This window comes from Gopherus evgoodei, chromosome 20, assembly GCF_007399415.2.
Source record: "Gopherus evgoodei ecotype Sinaloan lineage chromosome 20, rGopEvg1_v1.p, whole genome shotgun sequence".
In the NCBI taxonomy this organism is placed as follows: domain Eukaryota; kingdom Metazoa; phylum Chordata; order Testudines; family Testudinidae; genus Gopherus; species Gopherus evgoodei.
The window spans coordinates 4148276-4161082 of NC_044341.1; the positions used below are offsets into that span (position 1 = coordinate 4148276).

General features: G+C 58.6%; 2 protein-coding genes across 7 annotated transcripts in view; both read left to right on the plus strand.

Annotated features, from left to right (window-relative positions):
* DLGAP3 (DLG associated protein 3) overlaps positions 1-2856 on the plus strand; it is a 128339-nt gene extending 125483 nt beyond the window's left edge. For 2 of the 3 annotated variants that reach the window (XM_030539283.1, XM_030539284.1), the window contains exon 11: positions 997-2856. In XM_030539283.1, coding sequence (XP_030395143.1) covers positions 997-1215 — 219 coding nt within the window. In that variant the 3' untranslated portion in view covers positions 1216-2856. The remainder of the gene's footprint in view (positions 1-996) is intronic. The other variant, XR_003997338.1, reaches the window with a different exon arrangement.
* A 4423-nt stretch (positions 2857-7279) lies between these two features.
* SMIM12 (small integral membrane protein 12) lies at positions 7280-10275 on the plus strand. 4 transcript variants are annotated; one of them, XR_003997329.1, is made up of 3 exons: positions 7405-7546; positions 8980-9842; positions 9877-10275. XR_003997329.1 is itself a non-coding variant. In XM_030539198.1 (2 exons), the coding sequence occupies exon 2, from the start codon at positions 9011-9013 to the stop codon at positions 9287-9289; it is 279 nt and encodes a 92-aa protein (XP_030395058.1). In that variant the 5' UTR covers positions 7280-7353; positions 8980-9010; the 3' UTR covers positions 9290-10275. The 4 variants fall into 4 exon arrangements, 3 of the variants coding, with proteins under 3 accessions (XP_030395058.1, XP_030395057.1, XP_030395059.1); XM_030539198.1 differs by lacking the exon at positions 7405-7546 and adding an exon at positions 7280-7353 and having other exon boundaries at positions 8980-10275; XM_030539197.1 differs by having other exon boundaries at positions 8980-10275.
* Positions 10276-12807: the final 2532 nt, after the last annotated feature.

Genomic DNA, 12807 nt, shown 5'->3' on the forward strand with positions numbered 1-12807 from the left:
GTGAGCTAGCACTGCTGATCAGTGCCAGGCAAAATCAACAGGCATCTTTAGTTACCACTTAAAAAAAAACCAACCCAAACAAATAGAGCCTTTTTCTCTCCTGTGTTTTTCACGTACAGCTACGGCATGTCCTCTGTTTGATGTTATCTTCAAAGGTACAGATATACTCTGTGCACACACGCACAGCACAGGACAAACTAAAGCAATTCCAGTCCAATCACCTCCTGGCAGCCCTGCCATCCATCACACTGATTCAAACCCTGGTGGAATGTTCCCAAGGTCAAGCACAATCACCAGCCTGTGTCACAGGCAGAAGATGCAGCCCTTGTTTGCCTTGTGTGAACGCAGCGCACAAGAAGCATGTACACAGGCCCTGGGCTAGATCCTGTGCTGACATTCAGCCCCAGGGACCGGTGGAATTGAACAGAGTGTCAGTCAGCACAGAATTTGACCCATTTATTCTGTATAGAGATAGGTACACAGCTGGGGGTATACACTCGCTGACACATGCACTCCAATATGGATGCAGACGTATGTACAAACATTGGAATGCGCACACGTATACAGATGTACACAGCTGCATACAGATGTGCAAGTACACATCTGTTTATAGCTGCATATGTACGGATTCTTGCAGGTATGAGAGCACATAAACAGGCACCCACTCAAATGTATGTTCTCTTGCACGGTCTCACTCACAGACAGATGTACACACATAGGAATGTGTGCACACAGATGCACAAACACATACACATTTGGATGTGCCTATACAGACGTGCACACACGTGAATGTGCACGCCCACTGTGCGCACCCTTGCATGGTCTCACACACAATCATACAGCTTTGCATACATCCACTCCCCCCCATGAACACAGACACACACACACATGTGCGCACCCGTCACGTGCAGCCACAGACACACCCTGTGTAACACGGCATGTCCAGCGCTTCCCAGAACTCCCTCTAAGCCCTGCTCTGTCTGTCTATCTGCGCAGGAAGAGAAGAAGGTCCCTCCCCCGATACCAAAGAAGCCGCCACGCTCCAAGGTGCACCCGGTGAAGGAGCGCTCCCTGGACTCCGTCGACCGGCAGAGGCAGGAAGCCAGGAAAAGGCTCCTGGCAGCCAAGAGAGCTGCCTCCTTCCGCCAGAACTCAGCCACCGAGAGCGCAGACAGTATCGAGATCTACATCCCCGAGGCACAGACCAGGCTGTGACCAGAGTCCTGGCTTTTCTACTGCACTGTACAGAGAGTACATAGCTCACTGTGATGGCCGAGGCCCGAGCTACAGGGACCCCCCCAGGGCAGCTCTCGGCCCACTTACAGCTTCTCGACTTATCGTCTACGATTCATGGATCTGACGGTGAATGAACACAAGCCTGGTTCTGTCCTGCCCTCGTGCCCCTCCCCGTGGGGCAGGACTCTGCCCAGCCTTGCCTGCCCAGAAGCCCCTTCCTGGTTTCTCCCCAAGCCCTCTGTCTGCCCTGAAGCCTTTTCTGCCCCCTATCTCCCCTCCTTCTTGCAGCTCCTTCCTGTCCCTTCCCTGCACACTCCCTGGTGGCCACCTGTACCCTCCTTTCAGAGCTCTTTGTACCTTGCTCCTTGCAGGCCCCCTCCTCTTTGTGTCCCCTTCTCCTCTCCTCATGCCCTCCCTCTTCTCCTGCTTTCCCCCTTATATTGGAGAGGGAGGAGCCCCCCCAGCTCAGCTGATGGGGGGGCAGGCACCTCCCCTGCACCTCCGTGTGTCCTTCCCCCATGGTTGCGCCACCTTTAGCTTCTCCCATTTCCTCAATTCAATGCAAACAAAGCGTCTTACGGGGGGAAGCTCCGCTGAGCTCCTGCCAAAGTCACCATTCCCAGCCGCCCGGCGGACCAGCTTCCTTTGATGGCCTGAGGCTTCGGGCCGTGGCGGGCATGAGGGGCAGTCCCTCCACGCACCCCGACCATGGTTCAGTCCCATCCCTGCCTCTTACTTGGGCACCTCGGGGAATCCATGGTCATAGACCTATATACATATAATCGAAGGAATAAAACAAAAACTACACATGACCACAGCTGTGTTCCTGCTGGTGAGACTGGGATCAGATCTTCAGGAAATCCATGACAGCAGCAAAACCAGCCCCCGCTTTCCCTACACGTACATCAGTAAGAATATGCTATGATTTCTCTTCTTTCTTCCTTACTTTCCCTTCCTGCAAGTGAGAATCCTGGGCCTGTGCTGGGGTGCGGCCACTCATCACGGGAGGCTAGGAGGTGGTCAAAACTTGGCTGGTCACTTTATCTTCCATCCCTCTTTGATTTCCCCACCAGCTGCTGGTCTGACCAGATTATCCTGGGAGTGGAATTCGAGGGAGAGGTTGGGGGCCGGGAGAGGTAGTGTCTTTGGAGCAGCATTTGGATTCTGTCTGGCAATGGCAAGGGCTGGCAGAAGCTGAGCTCTCTGGGGTTGGGTTTCCCTGGCTGCTTTCCCCCCTCCTGTTAGACGGACATAGAAACAAGCCTGGCCTTTCAAGTGACCAATCATGCAGGGTATTGCTCCCGAGCCACGTGTAGGGCACTGGTTCTGACCCATCTGCATCTGGTTTAAAGACACGGCTGTCCCCAGGGGCCAGGCCAGAGGAGATGGCAGGGAATGGCAAATGTGCCATTGACAACCTATCTTGCCTTAGGAGGAAGAGGACCTGCTGTTGTGTCTCTGGGATGTTGCTGTGACGGCTCCTTGTGTTGTATTTACGATTGTTAAGGAAGGTGAGGAAAACCCTTGGAGCTGTCACCCGCACAGACGAAGCTCCAGCAGGCGAGGGTACCTGGGGACGACGTTTATGTGGACGAGCTGGTCTGTCTGAATGTCGGGGGGGGGGGGAAGCGCTCAGGGGCCACCTGTGGGGTGAAATGCGGATTTGTTGTTACATGCCATGGCTGTTCTGTATGATGATCCCAGAGGCTCTGTTTCAGAGCTTCTCAACCCAAGGGTAACAAACCCCTGGTGCTGAATGGGGTGGGAGTCTCAGCCAGGTGGGAGTGGGTTCTGGTACGGAAAAGCTGGAGAACGCCTGTGCAATAGCAGCCATGGCAAAGGTGACACTGCGCTCACTGTGCGGCCCCTTGAGCATTGGACTGGGAGATTTTATTCCAGCCAGACTGTGATGGGGCTGGCCATGCCGGCCCTGGCTGCCCAGCCCAACAGTGCAAACCAATGGAAGCGGTAGGCACTCAGGAGCGAGCCATGCCAACACCAGCCAGGCCCACCGCCTTTTGGTCCTTCTCCCTCCATCACAAATGCTCCCCAGCCCCTCTCCCTGCCCCACAGCTCCTTCGCAGCACAGTGCCCTACCGAGCAGAGCAGTGGCCCTTGCTGCTGGCAGCCGGGCTAGGCCACAAAGAGAGTCCAGCAGGGCCAAGGCCTGGAGCCCTTACTAGGTTCAGTCTGAGTAAGGACTGGGGCAGGCCAGCAGGCATTAGCCTTCAGTTTCTATCTGGCCAATAGCGCCCAGGGACAGCAGCTCCTGGTTTCTGCGTGCCAGGAACTGCCCTCCCCGGTCAGTTGCCGTCACTAACGCCAGCTGGGAAAGTGACTTGGAAAAGCAAAGCCAAGGGCAGGTGGAACTGGAGGTTGCCATGGTGGTGGGGCTCTGGCTCGTGGCCTGTTGGTAGTCACCCTGTGCCTCATGCAGTCCTTCACCTTGCCACAAAGCGAGCGTGAAATGCGGCCATTCTGTTCAGTGGCGCCTACCCTCCCGTGCACCGGTGTAAAAGATGGGCCCTGGGACAATGGAGGGTTGGGACCCTGCTCTGTTCAGAGCACCTTAGTGATGATAACCTCCAGCAGCTGCATCGGCTCCCTAACCACCGGCCCCGCTGGAAGGCAGGGTAAGTGTCGCTCTCCTTAGCAGATGGGGAAATGAAGGCACAGGGAGCCCAGGAGCACGACTCCTAAGCTCCTGTCTGTCCCTGTCATTGGAGACAGACCCAAGACATGAATATGGGTCTGCCCTTCCCCAGGCTGAGTTCCTGCTCGTCAGGGTGGGAGGGGCAGATGGGATTCGCATTACAAGAGTCCCCTTCTCCATGGGCGTCCCATGGTACCACATTAGCAGCGCTCTGTCCTCCCGGGTATCATGAGGGATGTCCTCACATTCATGCTACCTTAGACGAGGTGCCCTCTTTCCTGGAGCTGTAAAGGAGATGCCATCCTCCTTCCTGCCATGGTAGCTTTCTTCAGGACCCACTTTAGCACGAAGCCATCACCCCTGACAGCGAGTAGATGAATCGTGCCTGGGGAACCTGTTGTCCACAGCACCCTCCGCACATCGTTACCTACCTGCACACAAGCCAAAGGTTGGGCTGCACACTCCTCATGTTACCCACCATGTGCACCTTCTCCACCAGGCTGAGCGTGCAGAATGGGGTGTGATTTTAGGTGAGGCGGTAGGGAGATAGGGCATGAACAGAGGGGCCCTGTAGTGTGGGTACCCGCCAAGCAGATCGTCCAAGTGTTACCAGGAACCCCTCTGCTGGTTCTCCTGGGTCGCCTTTCCTCTCCTTTTCACTCATTCTGCTCCCAGCCGTACAGAACTCTCCTTCCACCCAAAGCACAGTCTGTTCCACCTGCCCTGATGTCCGTAAGGCTGGGGAGCAGAGAGTTCACCCACTGAGCCAGGTGTCCTGCCCTGGGAAAATGGGCTTGCCAAACCAACCGCTCTGAAAGTTCAAGGGAAAAACTCAGTGCTGCCTTCTCACATTATCCCTCCTTCCAACTGGGGAGCCTCCTGCACTGTGAAACCCTTCAAGGGGACCCCCCCTCTTCTCGCCACCCCATGCTTGTACCAGCTCCTGCTCCCTGCCCACTCAGCTGTCTTGGAGGCGCCCTGATTCAGACATGAAGAGGAGAGGAAAGAGCCCAAGAAGAGTAGCGAAAGGGGCAGCAAGGGAAGGAGCAGAGACACCAGCCATGGCCTAGATGGCCAGATCTCTAGGGCAGGGACTGTCTTTTTCATGAGCGTACAGCTCCTAGCACTGTGGAGGCCCCGATCCCTGACTGGGTCCCTCAAGCGCCACTGTAATAATCGTCAATAGTAAATTTCAGCCCAAGGGGCCGTCCTGCCTGGCGCATGCTAGGATACCTCCCTGTAGCACCTGGGACAGGTAGGAGGTAGAGAGGTGGGAGATTCCACAACCATACTGGCTTGGGCAGGCAGAGGGAGGAAAGCTTAATTCTACCAAGAGCAATGCACCACTCACCCTGGGGCCTTTACTTCCCCCCCTTGGATGGGATCCATACCATGACGTGGTGCTAAAACCTCCCCCAGCCCCTGTTATGTGCCTGTCCAGTTGGGAGGGTTTGAAAGAATCCTATCATGGCCTCAGGTTACTACATTCAAATAGATGTTTAAAGGGAAGGAGGGGGGAACCCAACCAACATATCCTGGAACAGAGAATAATGAAAAAAATACCCAACAGCGTGAGCCCTGGCCCAGCTGGGGGAGGGGAAAGGCAGGAGACTCCTTGCTCAGCATCTAATACTCTCTGAACACTGCTGTTACAGTCCTGGCCAGGAAAGCAACCATCAGCTCAGTTCACCTGTTCTCTGCCTCCGTCCACACTTTAGTTCTTAGCAATGTGCCTGGAAGAGGAAGCCCTTCCACTTGTAAGTTCTGTAAGACAAACAATACTGTACAGTGACTGTGACGTGGTTTCATTTTTATTGTAACAAACTTAGCCGAACTGTAATAAAGACGACTCTTTGATTATTCTGGGCCTGGCACCATTCTCCCAGCCGGTGCTAGTCTCACCTTTGACCCTTCGTGTCCCGGGTCTCACTTTCTTGTCTGGTTTAAGGGAAAGGGAGGCTGAGTCTGGAGTCAGCTCATGATGGGGGGGACATGCTGCTCTGCTCTGGGGGCAGGAGTGAAGTGGCTTGTCAGGACGCTGGGGAAGATGCAGAGCTGACTGCATCTCTCCTGCCCACCTTCCTACGTTGCGAGGGGGCTTGCCTGGAACAGACTTTACGAGCAGAGGGGTCCCTGCAGCAGTTGGGCTGAGCCCTGCATGTTACTGCGGCTGAGACCAGAAGAGGGGGGCTCCTGACAGCATCTGCAGGGAGCAGCTTTACCAGTTGAGCTACAGCAAGTGCCTCCTGCCTGAGCCCCAGGAGTGGTGCGGAGCTCTGGATTGAGAGGGAGTGGCAGAGCTGTGAATTGGGGAACCCAGGGCTGGAACCGCTGGGGGGGCTGTGGGTCAGAACTGAGAGGCTTGGCCCAGCCTGCTCTTTGTCCCCAAGCCATTCAGGTAGTTTTGAGGGACTGTCTCCAACCAGAGGGCTACATCCTTGGGCAAAGCAGCTGTTTGAGTAGCCCTGAGGTTCACCCTTGTCAGCAAACACAGCTCCCGGCGAGTGTGGGAGAGACTCCGTGCTTAGACCACGAGGAGCCATCCGAAGTGACGGAGCGAGGTGAAAGGGCGGGGTGCCAGCGCCGGAGACCACCTTGGCTGGAGTCTGAGCACCGGATCCTCAAGCCAGCTGGCTAGGGTGTCCCACCGCATCCCAGCTCCCTGCAGGAACAATCCCCCCTCTGCCATCTCCCCGGTGCCCGGCCTGGATAGACAGAGACCCACCTTCCCTGTCCCTAAGCAGTGCGGCAAAGTGTCCACAGGCAGAACCTGGCACTGGTGCCTGGCAGAAGGGGGGCCAGGGAGGGGTGCCCCACCCAGGCTCCAGCAGTATCAAGACCCCTGGCACCCAGCCCGGGGCCCAGAGCAATAGGTCTCTATGTCCATTAGGGATGGTCTAGACAGTATTTGGTCCTGCCGTGAGGGCAGGGGACTGGACTCGATGACCTCTCGAGGTCCCTTCCAGTCCTAGAGTCCAGGAATCTCCGTTTGCAGCCTGGCTCCCAGCCCACTGCCTGGTGTTGAATCCCAGCTAGGGTGACCACATGTCCCGATTTTTGGGTCTTTTTCTTATATCGGCTCCGCTTGCCCCCACCCCCTGTCCCGGTTTTTCACATTTGCTGTCTGGTCCCCCCGATCCCAGCCCAGCTCGGCCGGGGCTTCCGCGGGTTTTGAGGGGGCGGAGGGGGGTGATTTGGAGGGAGCGGGGCTCTTTGCCCTGAGCCCCGCAGCCCAGCCGGCTCGGAGCTAGCAGAGCCCGCAGACAGGTCCCGGGGGAGCCCTGCTGGGGTCCGGCTGGAGACCCAGCCCCAGCCCGGCCCTTCCCCGCGCTCCCGGCCCCGGCCCGGCCCCCTGGCGCTGCGGCCGCCAATCGGGCCGCGAGGCTGCGGCGGGGCCTGGCCCGGAAGCCAGCGGCGGGGAGAGGGAGGCGCCGCGGCCGCGCAGAGGGGCGCCCGCCTGGGAGGTGAGAGCGGCCGGGCCCGCCCCCTGCTCCCCCCGGCCCCTGGCCCGGAGCCCCGCGGCCTTTGCTCGCCTGCCTGGTGGGGCGGGAGCTGCCGGGACCCCCCCTGCGGGGCCCTGCGGGAACGAGCCTCCGGCCTCGCCTTCATGCCCCGGGGAGTCGGGGGCACTCGTGGGCCCCGCTCGGCAAGGGCTGAGTGCGTGGGAGAGGGACCCTGCCCGGGGGTGGATCAGGATCGGGGGGCAGGGGCTGAGCTGTGTGCGTGGGGAGCCTGGGGCAGGAATAGTGGGTGGGGGGACGTGGATCAGGATCGGGGGGCAGGGGCTGGGCTGTGTGTGTGGGGAGCCCGGGGCAGGAATAGCGGGTGGGGGGTGTGGATAAGGATTGGGGGGCAGGGGCTGGGCTGTGTGTGTGGGGAGCCCGGGGCAGGAATGGGGGGGGACATGGATCAGGCTTGGGGGGCAGGGGCTGGGCTGTGTGTGTGGGGAGCCCGGGCCAGGAATGAGGTGGGGGGGACATGGATCAGGATTGGGGGGCAGGGGCTGGGCTGTGTGCGTGGGGAGCCTGGGGCAGGAATGAGGGGGGTGGGGATCAGGATCGGGGGGCAGGGGCTGAGCTGTGTGTGTGGGGAGCGTGGGGCAGGAATAGTGGGTGGGGGGACGTGGATCAGGCTTGGGGGGCAGGGGCTGAGCTGTGTGTGTGGGGAGCCCGGAGATGGAATAGTGAGGGGCCCATGGATCAGGATGGGGGGGCAGGGGCTGGAATAGCGGGTGGGGGGGACGTGGATCAGGGTTGGGGGGCAGGGTCTGAGTGTGTGTGGGGAGCCTGGGGCTGGAATAGTGGGGGGCCCATGGATCAGGGTCGGGGGGCATCCCCTGTCGGCAGAGCCTAGTATGCACTGTACAGCCCCTATTACTGCCCCGAGGCCGCCAGAACTAAATTCCTTTCCTCTCCCTGCCCCTGACTAACCAGCCACTGCCTTGGTTATCCTCTTGGGGGAGGCATGAGGATTGGGGTTTGTGTTTATACCGTGGTTTCCAAGCATAACACAAAGCACAGGGCAGGCTCCCAGCAGCTGTTTCCTGGGGGCTGGGAGATGAATGGGGTGTGTGCAGAGGTGCTTTTCTGCCCTTTCTCTTAGGAATTGGGCTCTGCTGGAGCAGGAGACCCTGGGGAGGCTCATTGCCCCTTGCCTTCCCCTAGGCAGCCTAGAAGCTGTCAGGATTGGGGGTAAGGTTGCTGGCATGGAGGTTTCAGCCCATTAACTGCCCTGGAACCCTGCAGCCCGGTTGCCAAGCTACCCCAGGTGGGAGTTGGCGGGGAGACACGGGTAGCTGAGATATCTAGCCACTGGGGGGGGGGGTGTGACTTGCCTGGAGTTCCGGGTTGGGGCTTTGGAGCTGGGTGTATCTGGGCCAAGAGGCAGGGTCAAGTGTGTGTGGTGATTTTGGGGCTCTCCTGGGGTGGAGAGAAGTGCAGCGTGGGTCATGTGGGGAGATGACGATGGTTTGGGATCTTGGAGGTTTGTCTGTGGAGCGGGGAAGGAAGGGGGCGACTCTCCCTTGGGTGGGGGGCTAGGAGGGAGATGGGTCTATGCAGCTGTGACACTGACTCTGCCCCCCTCTCCAGAACACATCTGGCGCTCTCTCCTGGCGACGCCATGTGGCCCTTGCTGTGGATGACTGTGCGGACCTACGCCCCTTATGTCACCTTCCCTGTGGCCTTTGTGGTGGGGGCGGTGGGCTACCACCTGGAGTGGTTCATCCGTGGTGACTCTCCACAGCCGGCCGAGGAGGAGAAGAGCATCTCGGAGCGGCGGGAGGACAGGAAGCTGCAGGAGATTGCGGGCAAGGACCTGACTGAGGTGGTGAGCCTCAAGGAGAAGCTGGAGTTCACCCCCAGGGCCGTGCTGAACAGGAACCGTCCAGAGAAGAGTTAACCAGGCTGCCCAGGCACCTCCAGGGCCCATGGGGGTGTGAACCATAGCAGCCTGGCGTGACTGGTTCCCCCCATTCCTTTGGGTTGGAGCTGAGCACTCAGCCCATCTGGCTGCAGGTCAGGACCCTGGGTCCCTTAGCCGGGCTCCTGGAGACTGTCCCATCTCACCCACGTGTTTTCAATCCCAGTTCACCAATATCTGGCTCGTGCTGGACACCCCCCCCCCCCCGCCCCCGGTGCTTACACTGGCTATCTTGCAAGGTGGCTGCGTGTTGGAGTTTCCCACCCAAAGATGGAGGAGGAGGTGTGGCCAAGGAGGCAGAGCTGGGCAGTTTTGGCCATTGCTGCCTGAGTTCCTGGCGCACCCAGTCGCACAGCTGGGGAGAGGGATGACGCTCCAGAGGCCGAACAGTTCCTGGAGGAGAAAGCTCCACTCCTAGGTTGAACAGGCCCTCGATGCTCAGCCCGCCCTGTCCCGGATCCCTCTGGATCTCCCTTGATTCTGCAGGTTTCCTTTGCATGGAAACAGCCAAGACTTGTGTCCTGTCCAGGTGGTGGAGCGTAGCTGCCTCTGGCCAGAGACCGGAGGTGCTGGAGGGTGTGTCCTGGGAACTGAATTGCATGGGGTCAGGAGTGGGGCAGGAGTTTTGCACATTGCTCGCTTCCCTGTTCCTGGCTTGGATTCCCCCTTGCTTCTCAGGACCCCCAGATTCACCCTCACTATCAGGCACAGCCCCTCCCCAGCTGTGGTGGGTGCCTCTGGTGTCAGACTGGCAGCTGGGGTGGAGCATGAGGGAAGCTGTAATTGCCTGGCAGGCCAGAGACTGGTGGGGGAAGCTGGAAGTCATTTCACCCTCCTGTCCCAGGAGCCCTGGCAATACCTACGCAGGGAGCTCTGGGTGCGTTGCTGTGGGGCTGAGATTTAGGGAATGAAATGACCTTGCAGCTGTGTTGAACGAAGCCAGATTAAACCAGCCTGAGAACTCAGGGCCTCCGTTTTCTTCTTTCCCTCTGAGTGTTTTGGCTCCCAGTTGGTACCGTTCTGCCCCCCTGCCTGACACCCAGCAGCCGAGTGGGACATTCTAGGGAAAGATCTCACCCCAGCTGCGTGAAGCTCATGGGCCCTGCTTGGCTCTGACGCAGCAGGTAGGGTGGCTGCATCTCTTCCCCAGCAGCCCAGGTGGGGAGGGGAATGCTGCCAACAAGGCCCTCGGTGCACAAGCCGTGGCTGGGTTTCCTCGGGGAGGCAGCCTGCCTGGAGCTGAAGGGAGACTCCCCTCTTCTAGAGGGGCCTGGAAATGCAGAGCTGGCTTGTCCCGTCCCCCAATCTCCACCCTGTCCTGCTGGGTCCCAGCCACGCCTCTCTTACACGGGAACTGGACCTGACGCTCCCCGCTAATCCAGAGCAAAGCCCCTGTTACAAATTCTCTGGTAAACCTCCCCCCACCCCTGAATATTCCAAACAAGACAGTGACAAGCCTTTGTGTTTGCTAGTGGCCACTGGGGGGAGGGGACAACTGGTGACCCCCTTAAAGGGGCCCAGTTCTCAGGGGCTGCAAAGGCACAGTGCAGGAGGTGCTGTGGGTGTGTGGTACTTTCTGACAAACAGGTGCCTTAAGGGGTCTTGAGGAAGGCTTGTCCAATGGTCAGAGCACTGGCCTGGGCTGTGGGGGAAGACCTGGGTTCAGCTCCTGCTTGGCCACCTACATCGTGGGTGGGCCCTGGGAAGTCACTTAGTTCTCTTGTGCCTTGGTTCCCCATCTGTAAAAAGGGGCTCAGATCCCTCAGACCGGATCAGTGTGATGGAGAGAAACTAGGCACCCGCAATCAGCTGCCACTTGGAGGCAGAACACCCACAAAGCTTTATCTAGGTCCAAGTCTGTGCCACTTTTAAAGGGAGAGAAACGTATTTCAAGCAACGGGCTCCTTTTCCCTCATTGTAACACGGGTAGCTGGGAAGAGCCGGGCTAGGCCAAGGGCTGAAATGTGCATTAGCAGGAGAAGGCATTAGATCTTCATGGCTGATTGCTGCCCACCCACCCCTTTTTGGGGGGTGGCAAGGGTCAGGTTTGTTTTGTTTTAAAGGGGCTTTTGCAAGATGAGTGCAAATGCTTTCACAAGAGCCTGACCTTTCCTGCAAGCTGCGTAGCGCTGGCCTGTCAGCCTGGGTTCATAGCCATCTGCGTGGCTGTCTTTGGGAGACAGCCAGAAACCTGCCCTGTGCAGAGCTCTGCCTGTCAATCATTGCTACTAAATGATGGGCGGGGAGGGTATGGAAAGGCGCCTCCCCTTCACCCCCCCACCAATCCGAACTAATATTTTCTTGACCCCTCAGGCCCTGACCCTGCGCTGCCATTGACTTCAGTATTTATCCACTTCGTGATCCCTCGTGAACTGGCAGGGGGTGGGCTCAGCACCTCCCTGGGGGCGGAGGGAGGGGAGCTGGCTGGAGCCCCTGGAGAGTAGCCATGCTAGTCAAGAGGAGACAGGGCGAGGGGGTTGGACTGGAGGCCAGTGGCTGGTGTGTGCAGCTCGGGAAGGCGGGGGATCTGGTGCAGGAGCTGGCTGCTGCAGCGAGGCCTCCCCCTGCAGTTGCTCTGTCAAAGCCACTGGATGGGCAGTTTGAATTGAATCCAGGTAAAAAATAAAATAAGAAAAATAATAATTGGAGATATACCAATCTCCTAGAACTGGAAGGGACCTTGAAAGGTCATTGAGTCCAGCCCCCTGCCTTCACTGGCAGGACCAAGTACTGATTTTACCCCAGAGCCCTAAGTGGCCCCCTCAAGGATTGAACTCACAACCCGGGGTTTAACAGGCCAATGTGCAAACCACTGAGCTATCCCTCATCAGCTAGGGTATTGGCCCCTGGGTATGCTCTGCTGTGGGGGCTGGGCCTGTGTCTTGCTGCATGCCCTGGATGGGGCAAGTTCAGACCACCCTCTTCTGGGGCCTTTCGCTTCCCTGCGGGTGGAGATGAATCGGCTGGGGTGATCCCAGCAGCCCCCTGGGGTTCAACTGGGCCATCCTGGTTCTTGGCTGTCAGGGCTGAGCAGGGAGCTGCATGAGGCCAAGAGGAACATTCAGTGAAAGCCTGGCACCTCGGCATTTGCATCGTCCGGGGGCTTGTTTCACTAGCACCTCAGCGTGGAAAAAACCTCTGGTGGTCTCCAGCTGGTGCAGCCCCTGCAGTGCTGGGAGCAGAGCAGCTCTGCAGGCCGGTAGAACCAACTCTCCATGGCGGTGGGAGAGCCTGGCCGAAACAAACCCAAATGCCTGAAATCTACCCACAAGCCCCCTAGCGATTTCCCTGCTGTCTGTGGGCCTGTGCCCCCAAGTGGCAGTGAGGTGCATTGGCACCCGTGCTGCTTCAACGTCGAGGTAGAAAAAGCACAAAACGGGGGGTTCGGGAGGAGCGAGTGGGGTGCTGCCCTCCTTCAGTGTGACCCTGGAACTGCAAACTGACCCCTCTGACCCAGCTCCTGTTGTCTCTGCTGAGCCACTCAGTCCTCCCCAAAC

What these genes read in the sequence shown, in the direction of transcription:
- SMIM12 (XM_030539197.1), top strand. Translation starts at nt 7,497, where the DNA reads ATGCCCCGGGGAGTCGGGGGCACTCGTGGGCCCCGCTCGGCAAGGGCT. An exon ending in CCCCGCTCGGCAAGGGCTGA is followed by an intron (nt 7,547 to 8,979) that starts GTGCGTGGGAGA and finishes CCCCCTCTCCAG; the next exon opens with AACACATCTGGCGCTCTCTC.